At 38.5% G+C, this 27,942-nt stretch overlaps 2 protein-coding genes across 3 annotated transcripts in view; both read left to right on the top strand.

The window, feature by feature from the left end:
- LOC311304609 (vascular cell adhesion protein 1) overlaps nucleotides 1–27,942 on the top strand; it is a 660,847-nt gene that overhangs the window by 589,491 nt on the left and 43,414 nt on the right. The gene's annotated exons all lie outside the window — the stretch shown is intronic.
- Nucleotides 353–27,226, top strand: s1pr2 (sphingosine-1-phosphate receptor 2). Of its 2 annotated transcripts, XM_084408195.1 has the most exons (3): nucleotides 508–952; nucleotides 6,273–6,300; nucleotides 24,268–27,226. In XM_084408195.1, exon 3 carries the CDS (start codon nucleotides 24,374–24,376, stop codon nucleotides 25,484–25,486), a length of 1,113 nt encoding a protein of 370 aa, XP_084264321.1. In that variant the 5' UTR covers nucleotides 508–952; nucleotides 6,273–6,300; nucleotides 24,268–24,373; the 3' UTR covers nucleotides 25,487–27,226. The 2 variants fall into 2 exon arrangements, with proteins under 2 accessions (XP_084264320.1, XP_084264321.1); XM_084408194.1 differs by lacking the exon at nucleotides 6,273–6,300 and having other exon boundaries at nucleotides 353–952.

The raw sequence follows: 27,942 nt of genomic DNA, 5'->3' as shown, positions 1-27,942 counted from the left end.
TTCCCTAACAGATGGCAATCCAATTAATATCAATCCAAAGTTACTTGATTCTTCACCACCAGATCTCACCATACAATTGAAGCATTCATATTTATTGTTGCCTTTGTTGTAGCTATAAAACGTCTAATTAAGCCATATTGAAATATAGTAGGAAAATCAATAGGTCTCTGCCAATTAGATACACATGTCAATCTATGTGTGAAAAAGAGGCAAAACAAAGTCAACTCAGAGTAGAGAGGAAGTGAGGAGGTGGAACCAAAAAAATAAAAAACTCAAAAAACATCTGGACCTCATTTCTACCCGGGGGAGAGAGCAGCTAAAATACCACCATAAATGTGACTTTTTTTATCCTGAACATTTTCATCGAGTGGAGAAAACATATTTTTGACGACCGTCTGCAATTATATGTTTTTTGTAATACATTTATTTTCGTTAACAGGCAAATTAGGGGTGTAAAAATCATCACCCAGGCCAGGCGTCCTAAGCTCTTCCACGCTAAGTTGCTGAGCGAGTGCGAGTGCGAGTGCGGACGTGCGCGCGCCTCTCTCTGTGTGTGTGTGTGTGTGTGTGTGTATTACGTCTCCGCGCGCAGATCGCGAGGCTGTTGTTCTGGCGACCAGCTCGTGGAATTAACGATTTTTTTTTTATTAAACTGAAAATACAGCAGTAACGGACGCGTCCTAGAGACGTCAACGCAAACTCAGAGTATTCTTCTAGCTTTTTTTGACGTTTATCTTAACCATGGCTGTTCTAATGATTAGATTATATGAAGAAATGATTCCGCAAAAGTTTTGACTTTTATTAAATCATTTGCATTGTTGGGGCTCTCCCAAACGGATCCTTGAAGACTCGATCAAGCGATTAGGAATTACGGAATTTAATGTAAACTTTGTAAATGAAGATTAAAAACATCGGCACGCGCTTCTTCTCTCTGCCGGACATCGCACATGGGGTGAGTTTCACAGCACTGTAACTAACGACATCGCACTATATAAGTTACTAAGGCTAGTCAAATGTGGTGTTTCAATAGCTTCAATAGTCTTCATTCATTTCCGTACCAGTGCGATATACCTGTATTTAGTTAATGACCACCACCCCTTTTGTTGTTCCATGGAAGAACCAAAAAGCATTCAGATTTTGACCAACTTAACCAAATTTTCAAATTATGTTTTTTTTTTTTTTTTTTTGGGTGTTGACTGTTTAAGACAGATGTGTGAGCCCTTCTCAGAATTCACTCTTTAACAGTAAATTGTGAGGTTTTTAATTTGTCAACACCGACACGTTTCTATCACCATCACCATCATCTCGCATGCACCGACCAGATAATGAAATCCGCGAGATAGTCTTATCAAAGCTTTCGACACATGCATATTCCACTAGTGTCAGTTGAAATGAAGTGTGACATGCACCAGTGTTTTGCATAATTTACGAGAAAGTAAACCGTAAATGTTTAATCACAGATGTAATGTGTAACTTGCATGCGGTTAAACATTGACCTGCATCATCCAGACCTGCTGGACTTTATGTGTATTCCAGCAGCTCTTCATTTGTCAACAGGGACGGGCTCTCGCTGGGCTCATTGCACGCAAGGAGCTTTGCGATATTTGTAGCCGTTGCAAAACCCGCCGTGGGGATTCGTCCATCCGTCACCGAAAGGATGGCATTGTTCTTAAAGCTCGTATTAATAAGACAAAAGACTCTATTATGGCATTATGCTGCTGGACTGAGCTCTCTGAGTCTAGTGTCTGTTTCTTAAAGGGATAGTCCACCCTAAAATGACAATTCTGTCATCATTTACTCTTTCTGTCTTGAAACGCAAAAAAAAAAAAAGAGAGAAATGTTTTGGGGGATTTTTACAAAGAAAACACAAGATATATTGTTGTCTGACAGGAATTTAAAGGGATAGCTCACCCCAAAATGCAGATTTCGTCATAATTTACTCATCCTCATGTGGTTGTAAACTTGTATGATTTCCTTTCTTCTGTGAAACACAAAAGCCTGTGGCACTTTAATTGTTTTTTTTTAAGTTTTTTTTTTTTTTTTCTCCATGTAATGAAAGTCAATGATAGCTGAGGCTGTTCTTCTGCCTTACATTCCCGAAACCTGGTTCTTGATAACAGTTTTCATTTTCAAAGTTTGTTGAAAGTCTTTGTTTGATTTCAACATCATTCACACAAGAATCAGTTGCATTTTTATGAAGCTTGATAGTAAAAATCAGTGCCTATCCTCTTAGATGTAGGTTTTTGTTGTTCCGTGGAAGAACCAAAAAGCATTCAGATTTTGACCAACTTAACCAAATCTTCCATTTTGGGTAAGGCTATCCCTTTATGGGGTTTTTTTTTATGTTTTTTTTTTTTTGGTGTTGACTGTTTTATTATGAAACTAGACAATTGTATAGATGTAGGTCAGCTCTATTGTACAGATTTTTGTTTCCCCTGGAATCCAAGGCTACATTGAAAAGCCATTGCGCTGGTTTCTGAATTTAGGTCATAGTATAGAAATGCACCCGTCCCTTAAGTCCAGAATAATCATTCACTAACAACACCTCTCTGAGATAATGACTCAGAATCACAACTGTACATTCTCTCCAGGACAAGAAAAGGGGATGGGGTCGAGATGTTTTTGTAATCCGCTTTTGTGGTACACAATGCCTCCCTATACAAGATAAGCTGATATGTGTGAGGAAACGCTGATTATCACATTGAGAGTTGTCCATCTATCATTCTCTAGTGTGGGTGTGAAATGTGTGCTAGGTTACGTTATTCTTCTAAAAGCTTTAAATGGAATGATTGCATTATCTTGTCTGTTCTGGGACTGCATGCAGAGTGCTTGCAGATGCGCATGGGGATTTCGGCATGCTTTTTAAACTGCTTAGATGGAAACAGCATTACTAAAGTGGGAAAATTACAATGAGCAGGAATATCAGGTGTTGGATCTGTTTGATGGTTGTGGAGATTCCTGTCTAGGGTCTTGAGGTGACAGCTTTTCATTCTTCTCTGTTGAGGTGACAGCTTTTCATCACGCTGCGATCCGATCTGTAGACGGAGCTGATATGGGCAGCATGTAGTCCGCGTTGGCATCATGTGATGCCATGCTTCATTAAACCAGAACAAAACCAGCCACGCTGTCTCAGCTGACCACCACCGGCGTTCTTCACTCACGTTCATACTCTCAGTCCATGTCTACGTGAGAGAGACTTCAGCTGTGGTCTTAATTTAATACATTACCCACTGTGACTCTATCACCTGGACACTCCAGACTTTTATTGTATTTTCTGTTCTTTTTTTTTCACTGGAACTCTGCGGAATGCATTTAAACCGTAGACAATTCTGTCATCATTTACTGGGGACAAACTTGAAGTTTGTTAGCTGGCAGCGTAAACTGTTATCAAATTAGCCTAAGAGACAGACATTCCAATTCCAAGGAAGTCTCCTGAGCTTTCCACAGAGTTTTGCGTGCCTGGATTTAGCGTAGGCATATCTATGACTCACCGTGCCACTCAGAATTTTCTCCAAGTATTCACTTTCAAAGTTTCATGATGAAGCAAAGGCTTTGCCTTCAGATATGAGTGGTACTATTCATTATGATGGCGTCGCACAGGTTGACTGTCTGATTGTTACTTGCTGGTGCTTTCTCCTGAATTCCCCTGACCTTCATTTCAACTCTGTCCCATAAACACATGTTTCGGAATGAGGATCGTTCCCCATGACTTGGCTCTGCATGCCCACAGGTCGCATATATGTGCATGCAGACGTCAATGAGGAGGGATTGTGCATGAGAGGCGAAGTTAAATAAAAAAAAGTGAATAAATAAACGGAAATCTAAGCAAACGGAAAGATAAATAAATGTTGCAGGCGGTGGTGGGAACTGGAAGTGTGGGATTTTTGGGCTTGGTCACATGAGGGGTTACGGGTGGGGCCATGTCACTGTGTGGGCGGAGCGATTCCTCAAGGACTTTTGCGTTTAGCATTTTGGCAACAGGCGCAGAGCGCTTGCAGAACGTCCTGAGAGAACCTTCTCTGAGGAAGACTGAATCCCTCAAGCCAGGCAGAGCATTTAAAACAGGTCCACCCAAAAATGAAATCACTTAACTGCTCATGTCCATCTCTCTTTTCCAATGTTAGTCTGGACTAACATTTAAGAGCAGTTATTAATACTGCGGCGAATTCAACTTTCTCACTGGATCTCCCAGTGCTAACCTGTTCTGACCTCACGAGAAGCGCTGTTTCGTTCCGTTTTCATTTCATTTGGCAACGGAAATGGCAGCTCTTATCGCAGTCTGGAGCCCTGCCATATAATGGAAGTAAATGAGGACTGGGGAAAAAGTAGCACTAAAAGTAGTCTAAACGATTTCTGCGCTCTTTTAAGTCGGTGAACTTGAGAATTTCGTAAATTCATGAATGAAACATTTGAGATTTGTGAACCGAATCATTGAAAACACTTCAAATAAACGATTAGTTCACAAAACGGTGCATGGTTCATATCAAGATTTTCAGTCAATAACTACGTACATTTCTGTATTTTATGGCGTTTTTTGACAAAATGCGGTTAAGAAAATCGTCACAATCAATTTTGGGTGTACTCCTTTAAGAACAAAAGACATTTTGTACAGGAAGGTATTATGGAAGACGGTCATCTTTGATGAACCAATATGTTTTGTTGTTCAGGAACTGTTGGCGCTCAGGGATCAATGCATTCTCTGGTCAACCAGTTCAGCATTTTTTCCAATAATGCTAATCAATATCTTTGGTGATATTAATAGAGACTGGGGTTTCCAGTGCTTTAGGGCTTGCACTATATATTATAAGGCAGCATGCCATCTTGCCTCAGCCGAAAAACACTTTTTCTGGGTGTGGCAGCTGGAACAAAATAAACGCCTTCTGTTTTGGAGGCTGCTGCTGAGCAAGTTACAACTCACAGCCGGCAATATTGAGCTTGCAGTATTTGTGCCAAGAATTGGGAGTGTCGCTGTAATGACTTGCCTTTGCTTGGGCTGCTAACCTTCTCCAATGCACATTGCACACACACACCCAATCACTTTCTTACACACAAAGACTTTCTTACTCTATGTACAAACAGTAGCATGCATATTTAATGTTAAGACAATCACGAACACAATCCCATAAATTTATGTTGTATACATCACAGTTACACATGCAGACAAGGCTCAGGGGAAGCTCTCTAAATATTTACTGAGCAGCGTTTCACTTTGTCCATTTTAGGACAGTTTTGGAGCCATGGAAGAACTTCTAAAGGTCTCGCTTTCTATTCATGTCTAGCATCTGTGCAAAATGACTATTTATGAGTTTATTTTGCCAAACATCGCCTAACTGATAAAAATCTGCCATATACAGTAGAACGGCAAATCTGGCTTAACACTGATGCAGGTGTACACAGATCTTAGCTTCAGAAAAGCAACACAAAGGTGAATTTTGGGCAATATAGCCTAATGTCTAATATGTTTCCGTTGTTCTTAACTTGTGGGTCTTAACATAAAATCAGGTCACAAATTAGTTACTGAAAGTGTTTGCTAATGCAAAAAAGAAAAGAAAAAAAAAGCAGCTAGTTGTGTAATTGTGGGTAGTTGGAATAGCAAAATAAATAGCAATTTTTAGAAGATGAGAGGATAAAAAAATCAATGATGTCAAAGGCTGTGTATCCAATCAAACTTTACTGCATTAAAAAAAATAATAGTATGACCTTTGCTAGAATGAATACTGGTTAACTTGCAACAAGGACAAACATGTTTGGGTGGTGGTGGCGCAATGGATAAGACACATGCCTTTGGTGTGAGAGACCCGGGTTCGAATCCACTGTGAGACACCAATGTGTCCCTGAGCAAGACACTTAACCCCTAGTTGCTCCAGAGGCGTGCGACCTCTGACATATATAGCAATTGTAAGTCGCTTTGGATAAAAGCGTCAGCTAAATGAATAAATGTAAATGTAAATGTAATGTTTGTGTCAACCACAATGCGCAGTGAATAACTGGCTTCTGAGAGCATGAAATAATTCAAATTCATGAGACATTTATGTAATGTTAATTGTGCATATTGATGAGCTTATGCATGTTAATATTAATACATTTTAATGTATGTTTGATTTTAAAGAAATAGTACACCCAAAAAATGTCATGATTTATTTATACACCCTCATGGCGTTTCAAACCTGTATAACTTACTTTCTTCAGGACAAAAGGACAAAAGAAGGTATTTTGAAAAAAAAGAAGAAGAAAAAAACAGCAAAGAAATATATATTTTGTGTTTCACACAGGTTCGTACAGGTTTGGAAAGACATGAGGGTGAGTAAATGATGATTGAATTTTCATTGCAAGCTTTTTAGTACATTTTTGTATTGTGTAAATTGTATATTTTGGTACGGTGTTGCTGAATGTAAAACCACTGTGTGTGCTGAATGATTTTGCAGCTTTCAAAAGTAAAGAAACCTTGCAACGGGATAGTTTCCTCTGTAAATCTGGCACTCTCTTGTGCTATGATAATGTTAACCGTTTTAGTGGCCACGAAGAGGTTTGGAGATCGTTTTTGTGTTAGTGAGCCGTAAAACATTTCTGAACGATTTGTGGCTTGAAGTACTCCATAAAGTGGTGGATATGTAGTGATGTGGTCACACTGTGGTTTGCAAGCGTCTACCGGGCATCAGTACGTCCAACTGCATTAAGTTTCCAGCAGGTACTGAAAGAGATAATGCCAGACCCGCACACCCTCCCCCTCGTGATAGACAGCGTATTGTTACCCTGACTGCTTTTGTTTGTGCACCTGGAAGAAGCCCACCGAGGAAGCCCTGTTGGAATGAAGAGCCGGATTGCTCGCTAGAGCTCGGCGGATTAAACTGTGGAGGGGGGGCTTTGTCCATCAAACCTGTTCTTTCAGTTGTGGCATCTGTGATAGGATCAGGCCCATCCTCATGCTAACGCAAAGTCATGAATGTCCATGAGTGGCAGAAAGACATGGATCCTGCCCACATGGGGGCTTTTAGCATGAGAATAGCCTGGCTCTTTGCTCTCTGGTGGGACGATACTGCTGTTACTTATTTGTTTTTTTGCAATCATTTGTTGAAACAGATATTGCACAACTTCATCTTGTCTTTTTACTGAAGCTAAATGAAACTCTTGACAATCTTGCATAACTTGGCGGTTTAACGTTTAGACTAAAAACTAGATGATTTCAGACATTTTCTGCTGGGGAAAAATGTTCTCACTTCTCTTAAACAGCCACATAAATCGTTGATATTGTGTAATCGGCTGGTCTGGTCTGGTCTCCCTCGACGATGAGAAGTCTCCTCACGAAATGTCTTCTGAAGTGACCCGTGGCGAACGCACGGGTCACTGATAGACTTATGTGTGGTGATACAAATCAAAACACAAATGAGCAGACATGCCAAAGCCTGGCCCCTGAAACGCAATATTACAGAAAAAACATACGTCAGACAATGTTGTATATTAGATTTACGGCTTGCTGTGCCAGTAATAGGCTACAGTTAAAGGCCCACATGATATGATTTCTGACTTCCCCCTGTAACATATCCAGCACTAATAAGCCTGTTGAATTTGATCTGCTTTGGATCGATATCTAAACCACACCCTATGGGAAATGAAATGACAAAGGGCATTATGCATCAGTTGTTTTTGAGGGCACTAGTGGCAGTCCAGACTCACTATAGGCGCCCTAAGCAAGAAAAGACATAACTAAAGGTATGTAAAAAAAAAAAAAAGAAGCAAAACAAACACTTTTTAACTAATGCTTAATGCAAATGCAAGATGTTGCAGAGCGTTTCTAGCTTTTTGATGCCATGGAAAGACCAGCAAATATGGTAATCCCTGCTGCTTAAAATTTAAAGACAGCTGTATATATTTATGTATAAAGGCCATCATACTCTGTAAAATAGTAAGCATGATATTATAAAGACAACATGCTGTTTGCATGTTTGGTGGTTTTTTAGCATGAAGGTTTAGGTTTTTTGGGGGTCTGGACAGTGCATGGAAAAGAGGAGCTTTGACATTTTGTTCCACAAAAATGGTGGAGTAGATGGTAGATGGGACTTCTGCCGGATTTCTCCTGCTTTTTAACCTATGATAATCGTGCAACTTTATTTTAGATAATATAATAATATAATATACAGTGCTATGCATAAGTTTAGACACCCATGCTAAAGTTGACTAAAAAGAGGAATAAAAAATCATCTTTTGGAAATTGATCTTAATGCCTTAATTAAAAGAATTAGGAAAAGTCCAACCTTTAAGGACACCAATTTTCTTTGTGCATGAATAACGTATCATAAATAAATAAATGTTCTTCCTTAAAATACAGGGTGCATAAGTCTGGACACCCCTATGTTAAATTCCCATAGAGGCAGGCAGATTTTTATTTTTAAAGGCCAGTTACTTCATGGATCCAGGATACTTTGCATCCTGATAAAGTTCCCTTGGCCTTTGGAATTAAAATAGCCCCACATCATCACATAGCCTTCACCATACCTAGAGATTGGCATGGAGTACTTTCCATAAGATCATCTCTCAATGCAAATCAAACTAGCTATTAGGCTAACTGAAATAAAACCATGCCAATCTCTAGGTATGGTGAAGGCTATGTGATGATGTGGGGCTATTTTAATTCCAAAGGCCAAGGGAACTTTATCAGGATGCATAGTATCCTGGATCCATGAAGTAACTGGCCTTTAAAAATAAAAATCTGCCTGCCTCTATGGGAATTTAACATAGGGGTGTCCAGACTTATGCACCCTGTATTTTAAGGAAGAACATTTATTTATTTATTTACGATACATTATTCATTCACAAGGAAAATTGGTGTCCTTAAAGGTTGGATTTTTCCGAATTTTTTTAATTAAGGCATTAAGTTCAATTTCCAAAAGATGATTTTTTATTCCTCTTTTTAGTCAAATTTAGCATGGGTGTCTAAACTTATGCATAGCACTGTATAATATAATATAAATGTGTAAATTTTATCATTATTTTATGTAGTAGTATATTTAATGTCTCATCATTGATATTAATATATATATTATAGAATTTAATAGAAAATCATAGTTTTTTGAAGTTGCGTTTAAAATCTTGGTTCAAAATCAAAGACGGATATGCTCTTTTGGTTTGAATGATGCTTCTGATAGAGAGTGGAGGATGCCATTGAGTCTTTGACTATAGTAGGAAGTAAAACTTTCACTTTATACCAAGCCAGACACTCTGCATGTGTCTGTGAGGAAATCTAGTCTTTATTGTCCCAAATGGACATGATCTAATATGTCAGGAGGGTCTGGGAAAAATGGAAGATCATTGTGCATTTTTGAGACACAGACAATTATTGTGTTTATCGTCATTTAATACAAAGAATATTTGAATCTTAACATACCCACAAACACAAATAGGGAGTCTTCCTTAGCGCATCTGTTATTGCATGGGCACTTTTTTAACATGTCCACTTTCAGGTCTCCCCCATTCTGTTTCTTATCCCATCTGTCATTGTTGGATGAAAGGTACCAGACCATAATACAGCTTCGTATCACAAAAGGCAATCAAGACTGCTTTGTTCGTCGTTGTGGATGCCTGTTTCCTTTGTGGAGTCTCCCCCTCTTTAATTCACAGCAACAACCCCCAAACCCTCGACTGTCCCATGACACAACTGACGCATATGAGAAACACATGCGGGTCACATTTGCACAATGGTACAGTGTTGTCATGAAGATCTGGCAGTGTTTCGTCTGTCGCGAACATGAGCACACACACATCCTCATGATAAAGCAGAAGAATATGAGCATGGGTGGGGTTTGCATTATGGGGGAACAGGAGCAGGGCTCTAGAACAAAGCAAGTGCAATTTCTGTTCTAGGACCTTTCATTAAAAGATACTTCCTATGTGGAGACAACAGCAGAAAAGTGTGAGAAAAGCCGTGCGTGTGAAACTTGATCTTCTGCGGTTAAGATTTAACTCACAGATTGTCACGTTTATAACGGGGATGTGCTGCAGAGTTAAAAATATCAGTGCTCTTAGTTTGACAGTTCTGCCGTTCGTTATTTAACTTCTGGTTGACATTTGATAATTCAGCAAACATTAGGCCTAGTTATTATTTAGTCCATTATGTGGCCTTCATGTGCCCTGCTGATGTGTGGACGTCGAAGGTCTAGACATGCCTAAACCAGCAGTAGTTTCTTTGGTAGATTCAATAATGAAGTAAGATTGCATTAGCTCTTGATCTAATGAGCAGTAGAGACGGCGTGACCATGGCTGTGGTTCTGAATTAATCCTTCCTGATGTTTTTAATCACCCTCTTGTGGGCCGTTCCTTTGATCTATGTAGTAGACATTAAACCGTAGGGGGTTGGGGGCGGGAAAGAGTCCGTCAAGAATCTGAATCAGAAGTGAAGAGCCTGTGGCTGACATGAATTGATAAGAGTGAACCTTGTAAGTAGCTCAGAGTACTAGGCTACCTCAACACACTTCAACATCCTCACCACACCACCAAAAACGGTATATATATATATATATATATATATATATATATATATATATATATATATATATATATATACAGTTTGGGGTCAATAAGATTAAAAAAAAAAAATTTACATTTATTTTGCAAGAATGCATTAAATTGATCAAAAGTTACAGTAAAGACATTTACCTATAATGTTACAAAAGATTTTAAATATTAAACAAGTATATAAGAAATGTTTCTTGAGCTGAAAATCATATTAGAATGATTTCTGAAGGATCATGTGACACTGCAGACTGGAGTAATGATGCTGAAAATTCAGCTTTGCATCACCGGAATAAATACTTTTTTTTATTATTATTCAAATAGAAAACCCATTATAATAATAATATTTCAGAAAAAATATATAACAATACACATAGTCCAGCACTACCCCCAATGTCCAGAATGTGAGGCAGAAGGGTTTCTCCACTCCACTGTTTCTTTTTACTCAGCTCTTCGTTTCCTGTCGCCTTTCTTTCGCCCACATGCTAAGAAACGCATCGGCAAATAAACAGAGATGACAAATGTAAGCCATGAGTTCTAATGGGCTTTTGTTTATGTATGCCACGCAGGGGAGGAAAAGACACTGACAAGTGAAGAGTAGACTTAAGCCACACAATATTGACCAATGTTCTGAGAGGAAATAATGCGGCTAAATGTAAGTTGTATGGAAAAGCAGCTCTCTCTTTCTCGCCTGTTTTCTCCCCTCCCCCGTGCAGCCGAGGGCAAACGTATACACAACTTTCCAATTCCCCCTGAATTACTATAGCAGAACACCGCGTGTCCGTGTGACACCCCGCCACTGCCTCCTAGCCGTGAAAGTGTGCCTGGGCTTTACATAGTCAAAACCGAGGCTTAATTAGTGGAATTAATTGAGAGAAGTAAAGATAAGTAGATTGTTATCAGGTTGCTCTTCATTGAAATGAGGGAGTGATTAATTGTGCATACTACTCATCCAAGTATCACTGTGTCTGTTGCTTTTACTTAGGAAGATTAGCGATGATATTAAACTTCAGTGTAACTATGAAAATGAATGATACCGTGAATTATGCAGCTTATTGAGGAGAGGTGGGGAGTTACATAGCCAAGCGATCAGATAAAAAAATTTGCCTAGTGGATTATAAAATGGACGAAAGAAAATAGACTTAAGCCCAAAGTATACTTTGGTTTTTACGTGTACGCTAAGGTGTGCGTGGTGCGCGTGACAAATTTCATCATCAGCATAGTTTATGCGTTGTTTGCACACAGCCGGTTTTTTTTTTTTACTGTACAAACTCAGTACGCTCATCTCGCACATGCACTTTAAATTGTTTTGCACTAATTAGTTTGTCAACAAGGTGGCAGCACTGCCTCCGTTAGTTGTTTCTCAGTCGGAAAAGAAACGGATGAGACAGAAGAACAGCAACGACAACTGCAAACTACTAGTGACGGCAACAACAATAGATGCACAAGTGTTTGTGTGAGCGAGTTTAAAGGCTCCCACAATTTTCACACCATCTAATGGAGTATACTTGAAAAGGCAATGCGGTTGGTGGTACACATAGACAAAGCATTTATGTCAAAACTGAAGTAAATGTGGGCCAACACATCTATAGACCAGAACATCAACACACTCTCATGAAAGGGTGAAATTGTAAGATATTGTACCAATTGGCTTATATGAATGATTATGATTTCTAGACGTTTTTTTTTTTTTTTTTCTTAAAAAATAGATACCCTTAAATAGCATGTTTAGGGATTGGGTAATGGACTTTATGGTCAGGTTTAGATTCAGGGCATACACTTTCTTATGATTTCACCATCTAGTACGAATTATTATGACATAGAGACTTGGATATTTTTGACTTGGGGCCAGTTAACTTAAAAAACACTCTAGCAAACAAACTAGAAACGTAACCTCAGCTACCGCATAGTAACTACCCACATCACCTCTGCATTGTGCATGCACGCATACTATACTCAGATTTTTTTTCTGAAAACCAAAAATTTACTTTATTATCTTCTGTTAGAAAGTGGCCCTTGTCTGCCATGTTGACCAGTGATGCTAATGCAAGATGTGACTTCAAGTCTGACTTGTATGATTACACAAACCCTTTTCTAGTGTGCTCGGGTTTATTTGGTATTTTGCTTGCTTAAGCAACTTAATTATGTTCTGTTTTTTTTTTTTGCTATGCATTTTCATAAAATGTCTGTGAAGTTCCTCTCAAGAGTTTTTGTACGTGAGATATGGCAGACCACATAAAATCACCCATATCTGCTCAACAAAGCACTGCACTTGGGAGCTGTTCAAAGATTTTTTTTGCACTTTCCTAACGACGTTTAAGTGTGTATTGCAACAGAAGTTAGCATCCTATCTGTGGTTTAATCTCAATGTTGTTTTTTCCCTAGCATGACACTAGCTTCTGCTTCTCGACATAACTATTGATGAACAGGGGTGAAGTCTTGAGACACAGCCTAATAGTTTGGTGTACATGTATCTGTCTATACTGAAGTGTTGTGTCTATGTTTGCTTGTACAGATGAGAAACAGATAATCATTTGTTGTGGTATTCTGCTTTGTTTGAGATCTGCCCTCTAGCTTCTGTATTATCTAAATGCCTGTTGCTCATCCACGTCCTGGAGATAAGAGTGGAAATCATTTCAAGGGAGGCTGGTGTCTGCTGCTGAGGACAGATATTTTGTGCTTTAGTGTATTCAGATGAGTCAGAAGAGGAAAATCTCTCCAGATAGAGGATGGACTCCCTAAAACTTTCCCAACACTTGCTCATGCACAAATCTTGTACTTTTTTATTAAATTTTTATTTATTATTCTACTAGGTGGTCAGGGTTCTCCCTAAATTTCAGGAGGGGGGATGACATTGTTCAGTCTGTTTTTTAAAGGCTGGTCCGAAACCAGTTGATTACTAATCATAATTATTTTCCCCTCTTGATGTCTTTTTTTTAACAGAAATTTGCCTGTTTTCATTTTCACCCTCCTAGAACTGTAGATTCTTGCTTACAATGTATCATATCTCTGAAAAAAAAAGAAGATATTTTGGAAAGATATTGTAAAAAAAATGGTATACCAATTATTATTTTTTTCTCTAAATGCATGCTTTTAACAGTACTGTAAAAGTTAAGGTAAAATCCAGATACTTGGTAGTTCTAAAATATCTCTCAACTAATACGTAGTAATTTTTTTCTAAATAGAATTTGAATACTTTGGTAGTCACAATATAAAATCCAATAGATATTATTATTATTATTATTATTTTGCAAACAACAACAAAAAACATGATCACTTTACTTTATGAAAAGTTTATGAAAATAATTTTTACTTTGGATGAAAATATAGCTTATTGCTTAAGGGGATTATGTGGAAGTGGTTCAACTGATCACAAAACTCGCGGTTTGGATCATATATCAGTTTTTGAGTCATAGATCAGATCATTTTTCAGATCAGCAAGAAAAAAATAATAAATAGTTGGGGGGAACCAAATGTAACTTTGCTTTCCGTTTATTAAAACGCACACTTTAAGAACGTCGATACCACAGCAAAAACTACTAGCCTAACTTTATAAAGTTCAAACATTATTAAAGGCAAGTGAACAGTCAAAAAAAAACAAAAAAACAAATACACTAATTACAAGCATAGATAAAGTATAACAAAGTTACAAATAAGGTAAGGTCTAACTGTAGTGTATTCAGGTACAGAAATTTAATAATTAGGCCTAAATGTAAAATAAAACTATAGTGTTCACTGTATAAATTAAATATAGATTAATCTTGTTGTTTGATTACCATTAATGACATAAACAGCAACATGAATTTATAGGCTGCTGTCACTTTAAGAGCTAATGCATGGATCCAATATAATGATACACATCCGATGTACTACTCAACTGGTTACGTTCACTTCAGCCGACTGTGTTTGAGAGAATACTTGCCGATTTTGACATAAATTTTTGTGTACATGTATCCTTTCAAGCGCAAGGAAATGCAAAAGAGGAATCAATTCTGTGTTTGTGCGCTATATATATCTGAAGCTTGTCTCTATATGTGTGTGCGCCTGTCTGCACAGATAACAGCGTGCGAGGACCAAATTCAGTTCTCTTTCGCCTCTTCTTATGCTGGAATAACTGCTTGAAGGCGTAAACTGGCAAGACAAAACTCGTGCAAGTGATAAACTTTCACTCTGATGATTAAACTTTGCAAATAATCCGCGAATCACATGCGTGCCGAACCGTGGAGCCTGGATCACATATCAACCACGATCTGTTTAACCCCTAATATGTGGTATTCTACAAAGACTCTTTACTAACATGCATTATGTCATAACTAATATCTACGCTTTGGCTTTTGAGGCCAATCTGTTACATCACAGTCGGTCTGTCAAGCATTGTTAGGAGTACTGCCTCGGTTTCCAGAACTCTGACGCTTTCTAGGAATGTTGCCGTTTTCCGCACGGCCGATCGATGCATGGTTATGATGGAGAGACGCTGTATGGAACGGTTAGAGGCGGCCCCAGGCTTTGTTACAGAGCGGCAGCATCGGTGCGCTAGGATGTTCGGCGTGCATTGGTGTTTAGGCTTGCTTCAGCTTGCCCACATGCTTCTTGATTCGTGAGAATAAGGCTACATGAAGCGTCAGATGCAGCTTGGCTAGATGCAGTGGCAGTATTGTAGGACAGCATGCTATCTGAAGACATTAAAACTTTGTGGTTTTCTCTGATATAAGTTTATATCACCCACAGCCTTTGTTCTACCAACAAACAATGCACTACAAACACATTTGTGTGGCTTTAAAGGAATGGTCTTGCAAATGCAAGTCAGGTTACCACATTACATATGTTTTCACAGTTTGCTACACTCCAACATGCATTGACAGCTGTGCAATTTTATGTTGACATGTACGTACATTTCTGTGCGCTACAGTTGAAACGTTTAGGGGTCAGTAAGATTTTAAAGACATTAAAGATAGTAAAAACAGTTTAGAATGTCACAAAAGATGTCCATTTCAAATAAATGCTACTCTTTTAAACTTTCTATTCATCAAGAATCCTGAAAAAAGTGTATCACGGTTTCCACAAAAATATGAAGCAGCTCAACCAACATAATTTCAACATTGATGATAATAAGAAATGTTTCTTGTGCAGCAAATCAGCATATTAGAATCATTTTTGAAGGATCCTGTGACTTTTTTTTATTTATTATTCTACTAGGTGGTCAGGGTTCTCCCTAAATTTCAGGAGGGGGGATGACATTGTTCAGTCTGTTTTTTAAAGGCTGGTCCGAAACCAGTTGATTACTAATCATAATTATTTTCCGCTCTTGATGTCTTTTTTTAATAGAAATTTGCCTGTTTTCATTTTCGCCCTCCTAGAACTGTAGATTCTTGCTTACAATGTATCATATCTCTGTAAAAAAAAAAATCTCTGTTATTTTAAATTATTTTCTCACAATTATTTTTACTGTATTTTTACGTTAAAAAAAATCGTACCAACCCCAAACTTTTGAACATTAGTATACCTGTTTTTAAAAAAAAAAAATTTTAAACTAAGAATTATTTTCGGTGGTAATCAGCAGCATGCCAAATACACTGCCAATAGAGATTGACTTGAATTGAACCTGTAACATTCCTTTCAGATGAAATTTCTTAAACACTGCATTTGTCTGGTTGTATACACAATTAAATATCCAGTATCTATTAATAAGTATTCAAACGTAACCAATATCGGTAATTTAAAACACGTGATCATTTGAAACTTGATTGTGCATCACTAGTTCTAAAAATATCACCGAATTTTTCAAAAATCACAAAATAACGATTATATGGGAGAAGTGCAGTGATATGGTGAACAGGCATGAGTAGCCTATATTATGGATTATAGCACGCTAGGGATGTAAGGATATTTTTACACCGGTATATAAACTTGTGACAAAACTGGTATTACTGATATTTTGAACGCATGCTCGAATTCGTGCTCTCGCATGCTCTCTGTATAGGCCTATAATTTGCGAGCACCGCTATCTATCAACAGGGTATTGAAATCGCTTTTGAATGTGCGCATGAATGTGTGAATTCGCATCATGCCTAGGGAGTGCATAGGGTACTGACCGCACATTTTACAAGATAAGATATTTGTCAATGATGCGCATGATCTGCAGCGACTCTATGGAGCAGAGCAGACGCGTTCTCAGTTTATAATTGTAGCGTCCATTGTCCAACTGAATGTTTTTTATTTCTATAAAAAAGCAAAACGACAGTGGGGTTGGTGCCACGGTGGGCATGTAATGTAATTGGTGTATGGCCGAACGCCGCGTAACACTGGAAACACACCCTACTGCAGCAAGCCTGTAGCATGCTTGAAATTCTGTGTTAACCAATCAGAATCCTCATCCCAGGACTATTTGTTTCATAAACTGGCATATTTAAAAGATATTTTTCCAGTCGCGGAAGTACATGTCCGACCTGGGTCATTAGCATGGTGGAATGAGAGTGTGTTGAATAGAGTTTTGTGGTCTCGGGACTCTCTGTGTTGTATCACCTTCGCTGCATTGACTGGCTTTGAATCATAACTCCTTTGGCTTAGCGAAACAGATGGAATTTTCCTCCCCCATTCCCTCCCCACCCGTCTGTAAGTGCTCTGCTTCACCCTTTTACATCTGATTTTATGGAACCAGCTAGCAAATCAATACAATTATGTATGACGTAATTGTACAGCTCTCCAGGGCAAGGTATTATCAGGTTAATGATCATGTGCTATGAACTGATTGCATTTTGATAATACTTGTATTGCAGTTCCTCTACAATGCATTCAAACCTGAAAGAACATTTTTGCATGTACAGTGTGCCTAAGTGTGATGTTCTGGTAAAGATTTCCTCCTGCCCTTTAGCACGTTTGTAGGATTTGCAGTTGAATGCTTTTTTTGCATCAACCAGTGTTATAAAATTTCCCAAGAATAAGCTCTAAGTGCATTTGTGGTGGAGGTGAAAAAATGTGGTCGTGTGGATGGTGATACTTATCACGATTGGGACAGGATGTAGTAGCAGTAGCTTGTCGGTGCCTGAAGCTCTTTATAGAGCACAGCAACAACATTAGCGCAGAAAGAGAACTTTGCTCATCTATTTACTGCAGACTGCAAGGCTGACACTCAAGCTGTACTAACAGAGGTGGCATAAAGTAGGGATGGGCATTTTTCAAAAAGTGTTGTATTCAGATATTTGGACTCAAAACAATTTACTATTCGCAGTTCGGTTTATTTAAATGACGTTTAACAAGAAATATATCTTTTTTTTATTCAGAAAGTTTTTGTCACCATTTCTGAACAAGCTTACGATTAGGCAGTATACTGTACACAACAAGCTTACGTTATATCTTAAGGTATTATTTTAGTTTAAACAGTATGTGTAAACAAGAAATATAAAGCACAAAAGCATTTAAGCTCAAGCAGCACAAATGGGGAAAAAATGCTAATGAAGTGTTTATATTGTTTCATATGTTCAATAATATCACATGCTCGGGTGAGAACGCGCTGTGCTGACAGGCGTTGCATGGACACAAGTAACGTGTGCTATGCGTAGTTTCTAACAGCCCTTTGTGTTTTCTGTTCTTAAACCTCTCTCCCTCAACGAAACTTAAAGGAAGCGTATGTCTCGCGGTCATTTCTCAGCTCATTCTGGGTTTTTTTAACATACGTGATGGCAAACATGAGAACCAGCCATAACAAGCTGAAGTGAAACATCTGCCAGTTAGATGTTTTGTTTTTTCCAACTGTGTGTGGTTGCTGACGGTTTGTGCAAGCTGCAAAGATGTAAGATCTCTCTAGAGAAAGAGGCAACTGGTGTCCAACTGATGCTAGGTAACAGGTGCGTTGTGGGAAACATGGCTGCATCGACGCCACTAACTAATTGGGGCTTATCAGGTATTGCTGGGAAGTACAAACAACACCTGGAGCCTTTGTAGACTTGTCACGGGGATGTGGGCGGAGTCCTGCCCGAGTCTGGGGTCATCAGTTCAGGTTTCACTGACTGTGGAATGAGAGATGGTAATCATATGGTTGACTTGTTCTGAACTGTAACAGTGACCTTTATGATGACTCAATTCTGATTTCTACAACAAAGGTTTCTCGAAGTTACATCTGTCTGTCGCACATTTGACATAAAACGAGCGGCTTGTTGCCGTGCCTCAGCTCATTTCCTGCCGCACGTATTACACCTGTAAGAATCCGAATAAACTTCCTCTGATCTGCTTTTGCGTCTCTCACTTCCACTGAACCTTTCCCACGTTAACTGTCTAGCTCTCCACCAGTCAGCTATCAAGTTTGAACAGGATGTTAGTCTTCTGACACCACAAACACTTCCTCTGGCCTATAACAGCATAGTTGTGTACAGGAAGACTGCTCTTCTTAGCCAGCTGGACTAAGGAGTCCTGCTACTGGCGATGCATTCACAGTTTTGTCTGTGCGCCCTATATATGAACATCTTGTTTATCTTTCAGTATGATGAATATGGTTTTCTGTAGCGGGAGAGACAAAGGATTTATTTCAGACAGGACGATCTGGCGTCCCTTCCAGTCTGCAGTTGCAGGACAGGGCGGGGATACTTGTAAAGTGGGGCAGGCCGGAGACGGCACTGCCGACAAACCAGCCCATCAGGTTTCACAAGCTGACAAATCCCCATGATGAAAGTCGGCAAGGTCTCCAAGGTAACACCGAGGACCAGAGTGCATGTGAGCGGGAGCTTGCAGACGACACAGTGAAATTACAAACATAAGTTGTCAGTAGCGAAACCTCCTACTTAAACTTGTTCTGAGAGTGAAATTTCAGTGGGTAGACAATGAGCTGTTTTGAAAATGCGTCCTTCAGTTTCTGAGAAGGCAGCTTACACATTTTGATGGGTAATTGAAGTTTTGGTCGGATGCTGTGAGCTGTTGATTGTTTACTGAAAATAGTTTGAATTGTAGAGTTTGCATTTGGTAGTTGATGCATGGTGTAATTTTGGAGCACAGTGTGCCTTTGGAGAGTATCAAGTGAAACATAACCTGGACAAGGAGACCATTGTTCTTCGCTGCTGCTCAAGGAAATGGCCTTGCTGGATATTATTGGCATTTGGCAGCAGGTTTGTGGCACTGTCTGCGCAGCTGTACCTTATTGTGTGTTTGTAGGTGACTGAGACACGTTTCCTGGTATGTTTACATAAGTCCGCATCTGTGAGTCTGTATGTGAGGGGTTTTGAACTATGTGCAGAGAACAGAGTTGTCGAAGTGAGGTGTGTGCGTCACACAGATGTCTTAGATTCCTGCCTTTGTCTCCAGATGCCATTCCACATGGTTGCATAGTCTCTACAGTGACTCTGGCCTGACGGGGGATTTGCATCTTTCAGTGTTGAGGCTTTGGCAGCTTTGCTCTGGCTGTGCTGATGATGTGTCTTGAGCAGTGAAGAACAGCTATGTTTGAGCCCACTTGTGAGTAGTCTTTTGTAACCACTGGCCTCGAGATATTCTAGCCAAATATCTTGATTCGTCTACTATATTTAATCACAAAAGTATGCAAGTATACACCAAAGCACATCCCATTGTGTTCAGACTTCACTCTAAGGACTATGGGATGTACTTATTGGGGTCTTTTGTCATTTGTAACGGGAGGTGGCAGACAGGAAATTAGAGATCTGGACATGATACAAAACCGGGGTTCTAACCGCTAGGCCACAGCTCAAAGACACCTTGTGGCTAAATACTTTATCTCCTGGAGATCTCTTGTTTGCCCTTCTGAATAGAAACAAAAGGCCTGTTTGCATGTGATTTGACACCTTAATTTCTCTAATGTTTTTAATGTAAATGTAATATTTAAATCTGTAGTTTAAAGTCACAATGAAATAAAAGGAATTTCCCGTATTGGCAAAATACGAAAACAATGTAGGTCATGCACTTGGTTCTGTCCATAGTTTGTTGATTGGATGGAGGCAGATCTGAATGCAAGCTTGCAATTAATAGCAAGAAAGGGACCAGGTTTAAGTGAGAAATCATATGGATATTATGTTGGATATTACATTTTCCACAACTTCTTGGCTATAAAGCTGTTCCAGTCTTGATGGCATTACAGTTGCACGTTACTTGCCACATTATAAAAGGCACTGGGCAAGCAAACTGTATGACAAACTATTTCAATTTCAAAATGACGCAATTTTAGCAGCTAGCCAACAGCTGATTGGGGTTACTGTACAGCCTAAAATCTAAAATACTGTAATTATGTGTAATAATGTGACTGTATGTCTGAGGCCAGGGCAGACGCAGGTAATCACACTTGTTTGCTCACATTCTCTGTCTCTGACATACATAGAACCTTGTTACTCAAATCTGTGCATCATTTTTGATGCATTCAGCAGTTCGTCATCAATTACTAAACATTCTAGAATGTCAATCTCAGCATTTCCCCTATGTATTTAGTCATCAGCAGTTGAAAGGGAGTTTTAGATTAGGGGAAAGTTTATAGCCTTTGAGGCCTTTTGGAATGACACTCTAGTCATTTGTGTTGGAGATCTTGGTGATTCTTGTCAAATGTGTTAGACATTCAGATGACAAGGTGATGGTTTCTGTGACGTTGTTTTACGCATCTCGTGAGGTTACAAAAAGCAGTCTGAGAGTAGACTAAGAATCAAGTCCTACATACGGTGTAGTTATGTGTAGGTGTAGAAGACTGTCTGTCACATGCACTTTTATCTTAGTTCATGGGGCAAGAACAGATTGTAGCTGAAGGACAGCTCTGGCATGGCGCCTTTACTCAGTAGGGAAATTCCAGAACACTACTTGAGAGCTATTTTTGGTTTCCAACATGTGTCTGATCAGTGCAGGACCACTGCTTGATCCTTAGATAAAGCCTAGCGCACATTACGAGGATGAAGCTTGTTAGTGAGCAATTGTAGCTACAGTCTGGAGCAGAGTAACCTTTCAACCTGGTATTAAGATGTTTTAAATACTTGTGTAAATGGGTTCTTGAATGTTTTATGTATTCTGGGATGTGTGTGTGAGCACACCAAACCAAGCGATTCCAACTTCACTGTGTTGTTCCAAACACAAAAATCATAGCTCCCCTCCTTATCTTTTTCATTCACTTCCTTTCCTGCTCACTCGCGTAAGATGTTTAACATGAGTTTGTGCATTGAGTTGTATGTGTGTGCAGCACAGACTGATCCCATAAAAGTGATGTTAGTGTGATGATCTTGATGATGATCTAGGCGAAATCTGAACACAAGTGATCACAGGAGATTTGAAACCTTTATAATACCAGGTGGAAATGGTAATGCACCTAGGCTGACGACTTCTGAAACGATCACTGAAAACACATCTTAATACCAGGGGGAAACAGGACCTAATGTGCACAGGCTGACCAGATTTCACCTTAAGGTTTAAGTCAGACAAAACTTTGCATAGCATTATGTGAAGCATATCATTAGAGCTGACATTAAAATAGGTTTGAAAGATTTTTACCTGCAACAAAAGTGCAAAAAAGTAAGTAATCCCATCCAAATTTGTTAATGTTGCTCACTCAAACAGATTGTTTGGTGCTGTTAGAGGTGCAGAAATGACAACTTTTAATGATTTGGTCTGTTTTTTTTTACATTTGGCCTCCCTTACGAAAAATAAGTTTATTCAAGTGCTCTATTAGTATACTTCTTTTAAACTAAAAATAAAAAAGTATACTTTCAGTCAACTTTTTATATACTTCTCAGAAATATACTTTATATACTTCTCAGAAATATACTTTATGTACTTCTCAGAAATGTACTTCAAATTGCACTTAAGTATACTTGACTTATACTGACAGAAAAGTCTAAGTATATTTGGCCTATACTTTTTGATTGAGATATACTTAAAAGTGAGTATTCTAAGTATTCTTGGCTTGTACTTGTGTTTACTATTTTGATTGAGTAGCTTATTAAATACTTTTTTTAAAAACATAATATTACATACCGTCTTATAAACTAACATGTTCTGCTTTATATAGTAACAAACTTTCGGGTGGAATAGCTTATAGAGTAAATAAAATAATCATGGAAAATAAGTTTATTCAAGTGTTCTATTAGAATACTTCTTTTCATCTAAAAAGAACAAGTCTACATTTTATATACTTCTCAAAAATATACTTAATTACACTTAAGTGTACTTGACTTATGCTGAGAGAAAAGTCCAAGTATATTTGGCCTATACTTGTACTCAATCTTTTGATCGAGATATACTTAAAATTTTAATTATTTAAAAAAGTATACTTGGCTTGTAGTTGTGTTAACTCTTTTGATCGAGTAGCCTATAAATATACTTTTTTTACATCGTTTTTCATATACAGTCTTATGAAACTTTGTTTGAAAATATTGATTAAAATGTTGATATAAAACAGATATGTTTCTAATTCTGCATATCTGAATTTTTGTGTAGGCTAGTTCACTGGAAGTGTACATATTTACTTTAATTAAACTTTTCCACACCATTGACTGAATTTTCCAGCTATCCATGTTTTCACTGGTATACGGTAGGGGCGCTATGACACATCTTCTAGTACAGAATCTCCGGATCAAAACATAGGAGAAGAAGAAGCTGAACCATGTGATAGAAGATTGCTCACTCACATGTAAAATAATGTGATCATCAAACATTAAACAGCATGTAAATCAAAACTGCTTAATGTTTCCAAATGAAATGAAGCGTAGGCCTAACCCATGAAGAGAAAACGACTGTAAAGCTTTGGGGGTGTTGGACTCAATCTACTCCATCTGTGTTTTGATCATCGTTCTTAATCTGATCAAGGCGTAGTCTTTGACAAAAATGTGATTTTCTCAACATTTTAACAAAATGTTGCCTTTCTTTATGAAACTTACCGACATTCAAGTGTTGATAAAAAGGATGCATGAAGCTAATCAAATGTTTTTTTCAAATTAAAGTAGAGTTAAAGGTATTTTTCAAGTATAAAAAATAACATTTGAACATAGTAGTATACTGTAGGCCTACTGCAAGTGCAAAAATTGTATATAAATAGTAAACTATAAGTATAATGTTAAGTTCACTTAAAGAAAACTTGTAGAATAAAACTACTAAACTAGAGTACACTAAAAGAGTAAAAATAATATATAAATGGTAAACTATTAGTATAATGTTAAGTTCACTTAAAGAAAACTACTAGTTACAAGTTTTCTTTAAGTGAACTTAACATCATGCTTATAGTTTACCATTTATATATTATTTTTACTCTTTTAGTGTACTCTCAGTAAACTACTAGTTTAGTAGTTTTATACTACAAGTTTACTGAGAGTACACTAAAAGAGTAAAAATAATATATAAATGGTAAACTATAAGCATGATGTTAAGTTCACTTAAAGAAAACTTGTAGTATAAAACTACTAAACTAGTAGTTTACTGAGAGTATACTTCAAAGTTGCTACAAGTATTAAAATAGTAAACTACTAGTATACTCATAAGTTCACTTGCAGTACAAATGAGAAACATAATTATGAACTAGTTGTGCACTTAAAGTTTACTACTGTTACACTTATAGTACACTTAAACATATACTTTTATATACTTCAAGTGGGCCAATTTAGTCCCAATCGGTATTAAAATAGTACACTTACAAGTTTACTACTAGTACATATTGACATTAGTATACTTACTACATAAAGTATACTTAAAAATATACTTGAACATTACTCAAGTATACTCCATAAAATGAACTTGAAGTATACTTTTTTTTCGTAAGGGCTGCCAGTAATTGTTCTTTTTTGTATTTGTTTCCAGGTGACAACGAAGAGCTTCCTGGGCCGCTGAGACGTGACTTCGGGCTGGGCGTCTCGTTTCCTGTGGCCCTGCTGGCCCAGACAAGCTCAGACAACCTGCCCTCTAAATGACTACTGGCCGTCCAGTTGCAAGGCTTTGCCAAGCTGTCACCATGAGCAAATACTCCCAGTACTTCAACACGACCCTCATACGGGTCCACTATCAATCTGCCAAGAATATGAACGAAGCGGATTTGAAAGACCGCATAGATGGTAAACAGAGCCTGGACACCCTGAAAATTGTATTTGTCATTATCTGCAGTATCATCATCTTGGAAAACCTCCTGGTGCTTATTGCCGTGTTTCGCAACAAGAAGTTCCACTCGGCCATGTTCTTCTTCATCGGAAACCTGGCCTTCTCTGACTTACTGGCTGGCTCTGCTTATATCGCCAACATCTTTCTGTCAGGCCCTAGGACATTTAATTTGGTGCCTGTCCAGTGGTTCATACGAGAGGGGACCGCTTTCATCGCCCTGTCCGCCTCAGTTTTCAGCCTGCTGGCTATCGCTATAGAGCGCTACATTGCCATCACCAAGGTCAAGGTTTACGGCTCCAACAAAACTTGCCGCATGTTCCTTCTGATCGGAGCGTGCTGGGTGATGTCCATCCTTCTGGGAGGGCTTCCCATTATCGGCTGGAACTGTATTAACAACCTGGATGAATGCTCCGCTGTCCTGCCTCTCAACACCCGATACTACGTCCGGTTTGTCGTCACCATATTTACCATCATCTTGCTGTCCATTGTGATCCTTTACGTTCGCATCTACCTTATTGTGCGCACCAGCCAACTAGAGGCCACCAATTCTCCAGCTTACGCTCTCCTGAAGACCGTCACGATCGTGCTGGGCGTCTTCATCATTTGTTGGCTGCCTGCCTTCACCATCCTTCTCTTGGACACTTCCTGTCCGATCCAGCAATGCCCTATCCTCAATAAAGCTGACATCTTCTTCAGCGTCGCCACGCTGAATTCTGCGTTGAACCCGTTGATCTACACGTTGCGGAGTAAGGACATGAGGAAGGAGTTCCTCAGGGTTTTGTGCTGCTGGGGGCTCCTCTACTGCGGCAGACCTCCTCACCGCTGCATGGTGCCACTCAAGAGCTCAAGCTCAATGGAGCACTGCACCAACAAACACGAACATCAGTCGACTCCCATCATGCAGGACTGCACTACCTGTGTCTGATTTCGGCTCCACAGTTCCCAGGTCCTTAAAGATAAGGGGAGACTCCATCTTGGAGGCAAGGCACCGAAGACAGAAGCGTTCAGAGACCTCATGGATGACATGAGAATCACAATCAACGTCTTTGGACTCTTGCATTCAGAACAGATATCACAGGTGTGGTACTGGACTCCCTTTGTGCCCTTTGTTACTTCTGTCCTTGCAAAGGTTTCTGACCATCACAGAATAAGACCATCACATATTTGACATTTTCAGGCAAATTAAAGAAAGCCAAATTCAAATGGGAATATGTATTTTAGCTCTTTGACAGAACACGAAAAAACCAAAATGTTAAATATTGCACTTTGTAGACTTCTAGGCGGTTTGGGATTGTATATTTCTCCTATGCTGACTAACCTACCAGAAGTCAAATACAAGATGTATCCTTATCCACAAGTTCGGCTGCCACTGTCATGGTTCAGAGATATGAGAGGACATGTAAGGATCGACAATGCACTGAGAGGAATAAGAGATGGAATGTAAGGATCGACAATGCACTCCACATGAGCCAAACCACAACGCATGCTTGCAGAACCTTTCCTATGTATTTATCGAATTACTTGATATACATAACACCCTTTGATTACCGACAAGAAAAGTATTCCGCTTCATTGTATTGCATGAAAGTCTAACCTGTGTAAAAACTAATATGTATGGCAAACCTATGTACAATTGTCAATGTTACTCCTATTTGTCCATCTAAACTCACTGTCCCTTTCTGTTTTTTTTTTTACATTCCTAATTTTTCCTAAGAGGAAAGCACACTCGGTATATGATTACTGAAATCCTGAAATGAGTTTCTCACAGCAGCCGGTGTAAATTCTAGATCTTGATCTTGACGATGTTGTTGCGTCGCTGCGGCAGCGTGTGCTTCGTTTTGTGCCCTCTTGACTAATGGAACTGAATAGAATAATGAAGTGTTACAGGCGAACATTTTCGCTGATCGACAGTATTAATGAACTTTATTGTTCTCCTGTTGATTATTGAGCTTGCAGCAACAAGAAGGCTCACACTGTGAAGTATTAACAACATTTAAAGTTAATTGAAATTGATAGGCCATTGATGGGACAAATTGAGTATGACTTTCTCTCTTTTGAAGGCATATTCATTCTGAAATATGGAGGATGTTAGGTGTCACCCTGTCTTTTAATGGATCACAAGTCTTCTGAAGAAAATTTAAACTTCCTGCAACCACGGGAAGTCCGGTGTTTTCTTATGCTTCCTCCTGTTGTTATGAATTGACCTCATTGTTGTCATGTGTTAATGTCATTAGCCCAACACTTTCACTCATACAATCATACCCATTAACTGTTTGATCCCAACATGTTTTAGTTTCCTCTGTTGATCGGTTTAGTTCAGCAGAGAAAGCACTTTGGCAGCTCTTCCAATGCCGGTCTAATGTATTTTGGTTTTTCTTTCTTTTTTTAATGCATGAAGAGTTTAAGCCTGTGTGAGCATCACTATCACTCCGTTCAATGTAAAACATTGTCTACCCTGTGGAACAATGCTAGTTTTTTTATGATAAATATATTAATGTATGTATGTATGTATGTATGTATCTATGTACAGAATGTATGTAATGTGTATACGTGTAGAATGTCTTGTGTGCAATAGCCTTGTGTTTAGTAGCAAGCTACCTGTGCTAAATCGGTACAATCCCAAACACTAATGTAGGTACATACACATTAGATCATTCCTTTTTTTTTAAATAAAAAAAGTAAAAAAAAGTCATTGCTTGATTGTCATTCTCTAATTAATATTTTTTAAGGGTGTTCTTGAAAATTATTATTGCTTATTGATTGATATCTAGATTGATTGACTGCGTCATGATTGCATTTATGAATTTAGCATATGCTTTAAAGGGATAGTTCACACAAAAAAAGTATGTTGTAACCAGACGGTTGATGATATCCATTGACTTTCATAGTAGGAAAAAAAAAATACTATGGAAATCAATGGCTATGTCAACTGTCTGGTTACCAACATACTTTAAAATATATTTTTTGTTCAACAGAAGAAAGAAACTTATACAGTTTTGGAACAACATGAGGGTGAGTAAATGATTACAGAAGTTTAATGTTTGAGTGAACTGTCCCTTTAAGTGTAACTTCTGAGGTGGTTGTTGTGTGCGTGACAGAAATGATTAATGCCACTACGCAATTTACTTTGAATTTCGGTCCTAGAGCTTATCCCACACATTACAGAAATCTAAAGAGACAATAAAAAAAGGAAACTAAATGTTAGCATGCACGAACATGGTTAAGGGCAGACTCGCTATGACATGCATCTATTTGCTAACAACATTGCCCAACTGCCGGCCTTGATTTCTGACAGTCCAATAAGTGCCAGTTCCAAGGTTTTGTGGGAGTGCAGATGTTTAGCCGAAGGGTTTTGTAGGAAAAGGGGAGTATGACGAGATC

Source organism: Rutilus rutilus (genome assembly GCF_951802725.1).
Source record: "Rutilus rutilus genome assembly, chromosome: 1".
NCBI lineage: Eukaryota > Metazoa > Chordata > Actinopteri > Cypriniformes > Leuciscidae > Rutilus > Rutilus rutilus.
Note: the sequence above shows the minus strand (reverse complement) of the source record. Positions and strands in the feature narration are given on the sequence as shown.

Excerpts from the sequence above, each read along its gene's own strand:
- s1pr2 (XM_084408194.1), top strand. The coding sequence starts at position 24,374 with ATGACTACTGGCCGTCCAGTTGCAAGGCTTTGCCAAGCTGTCACCATG.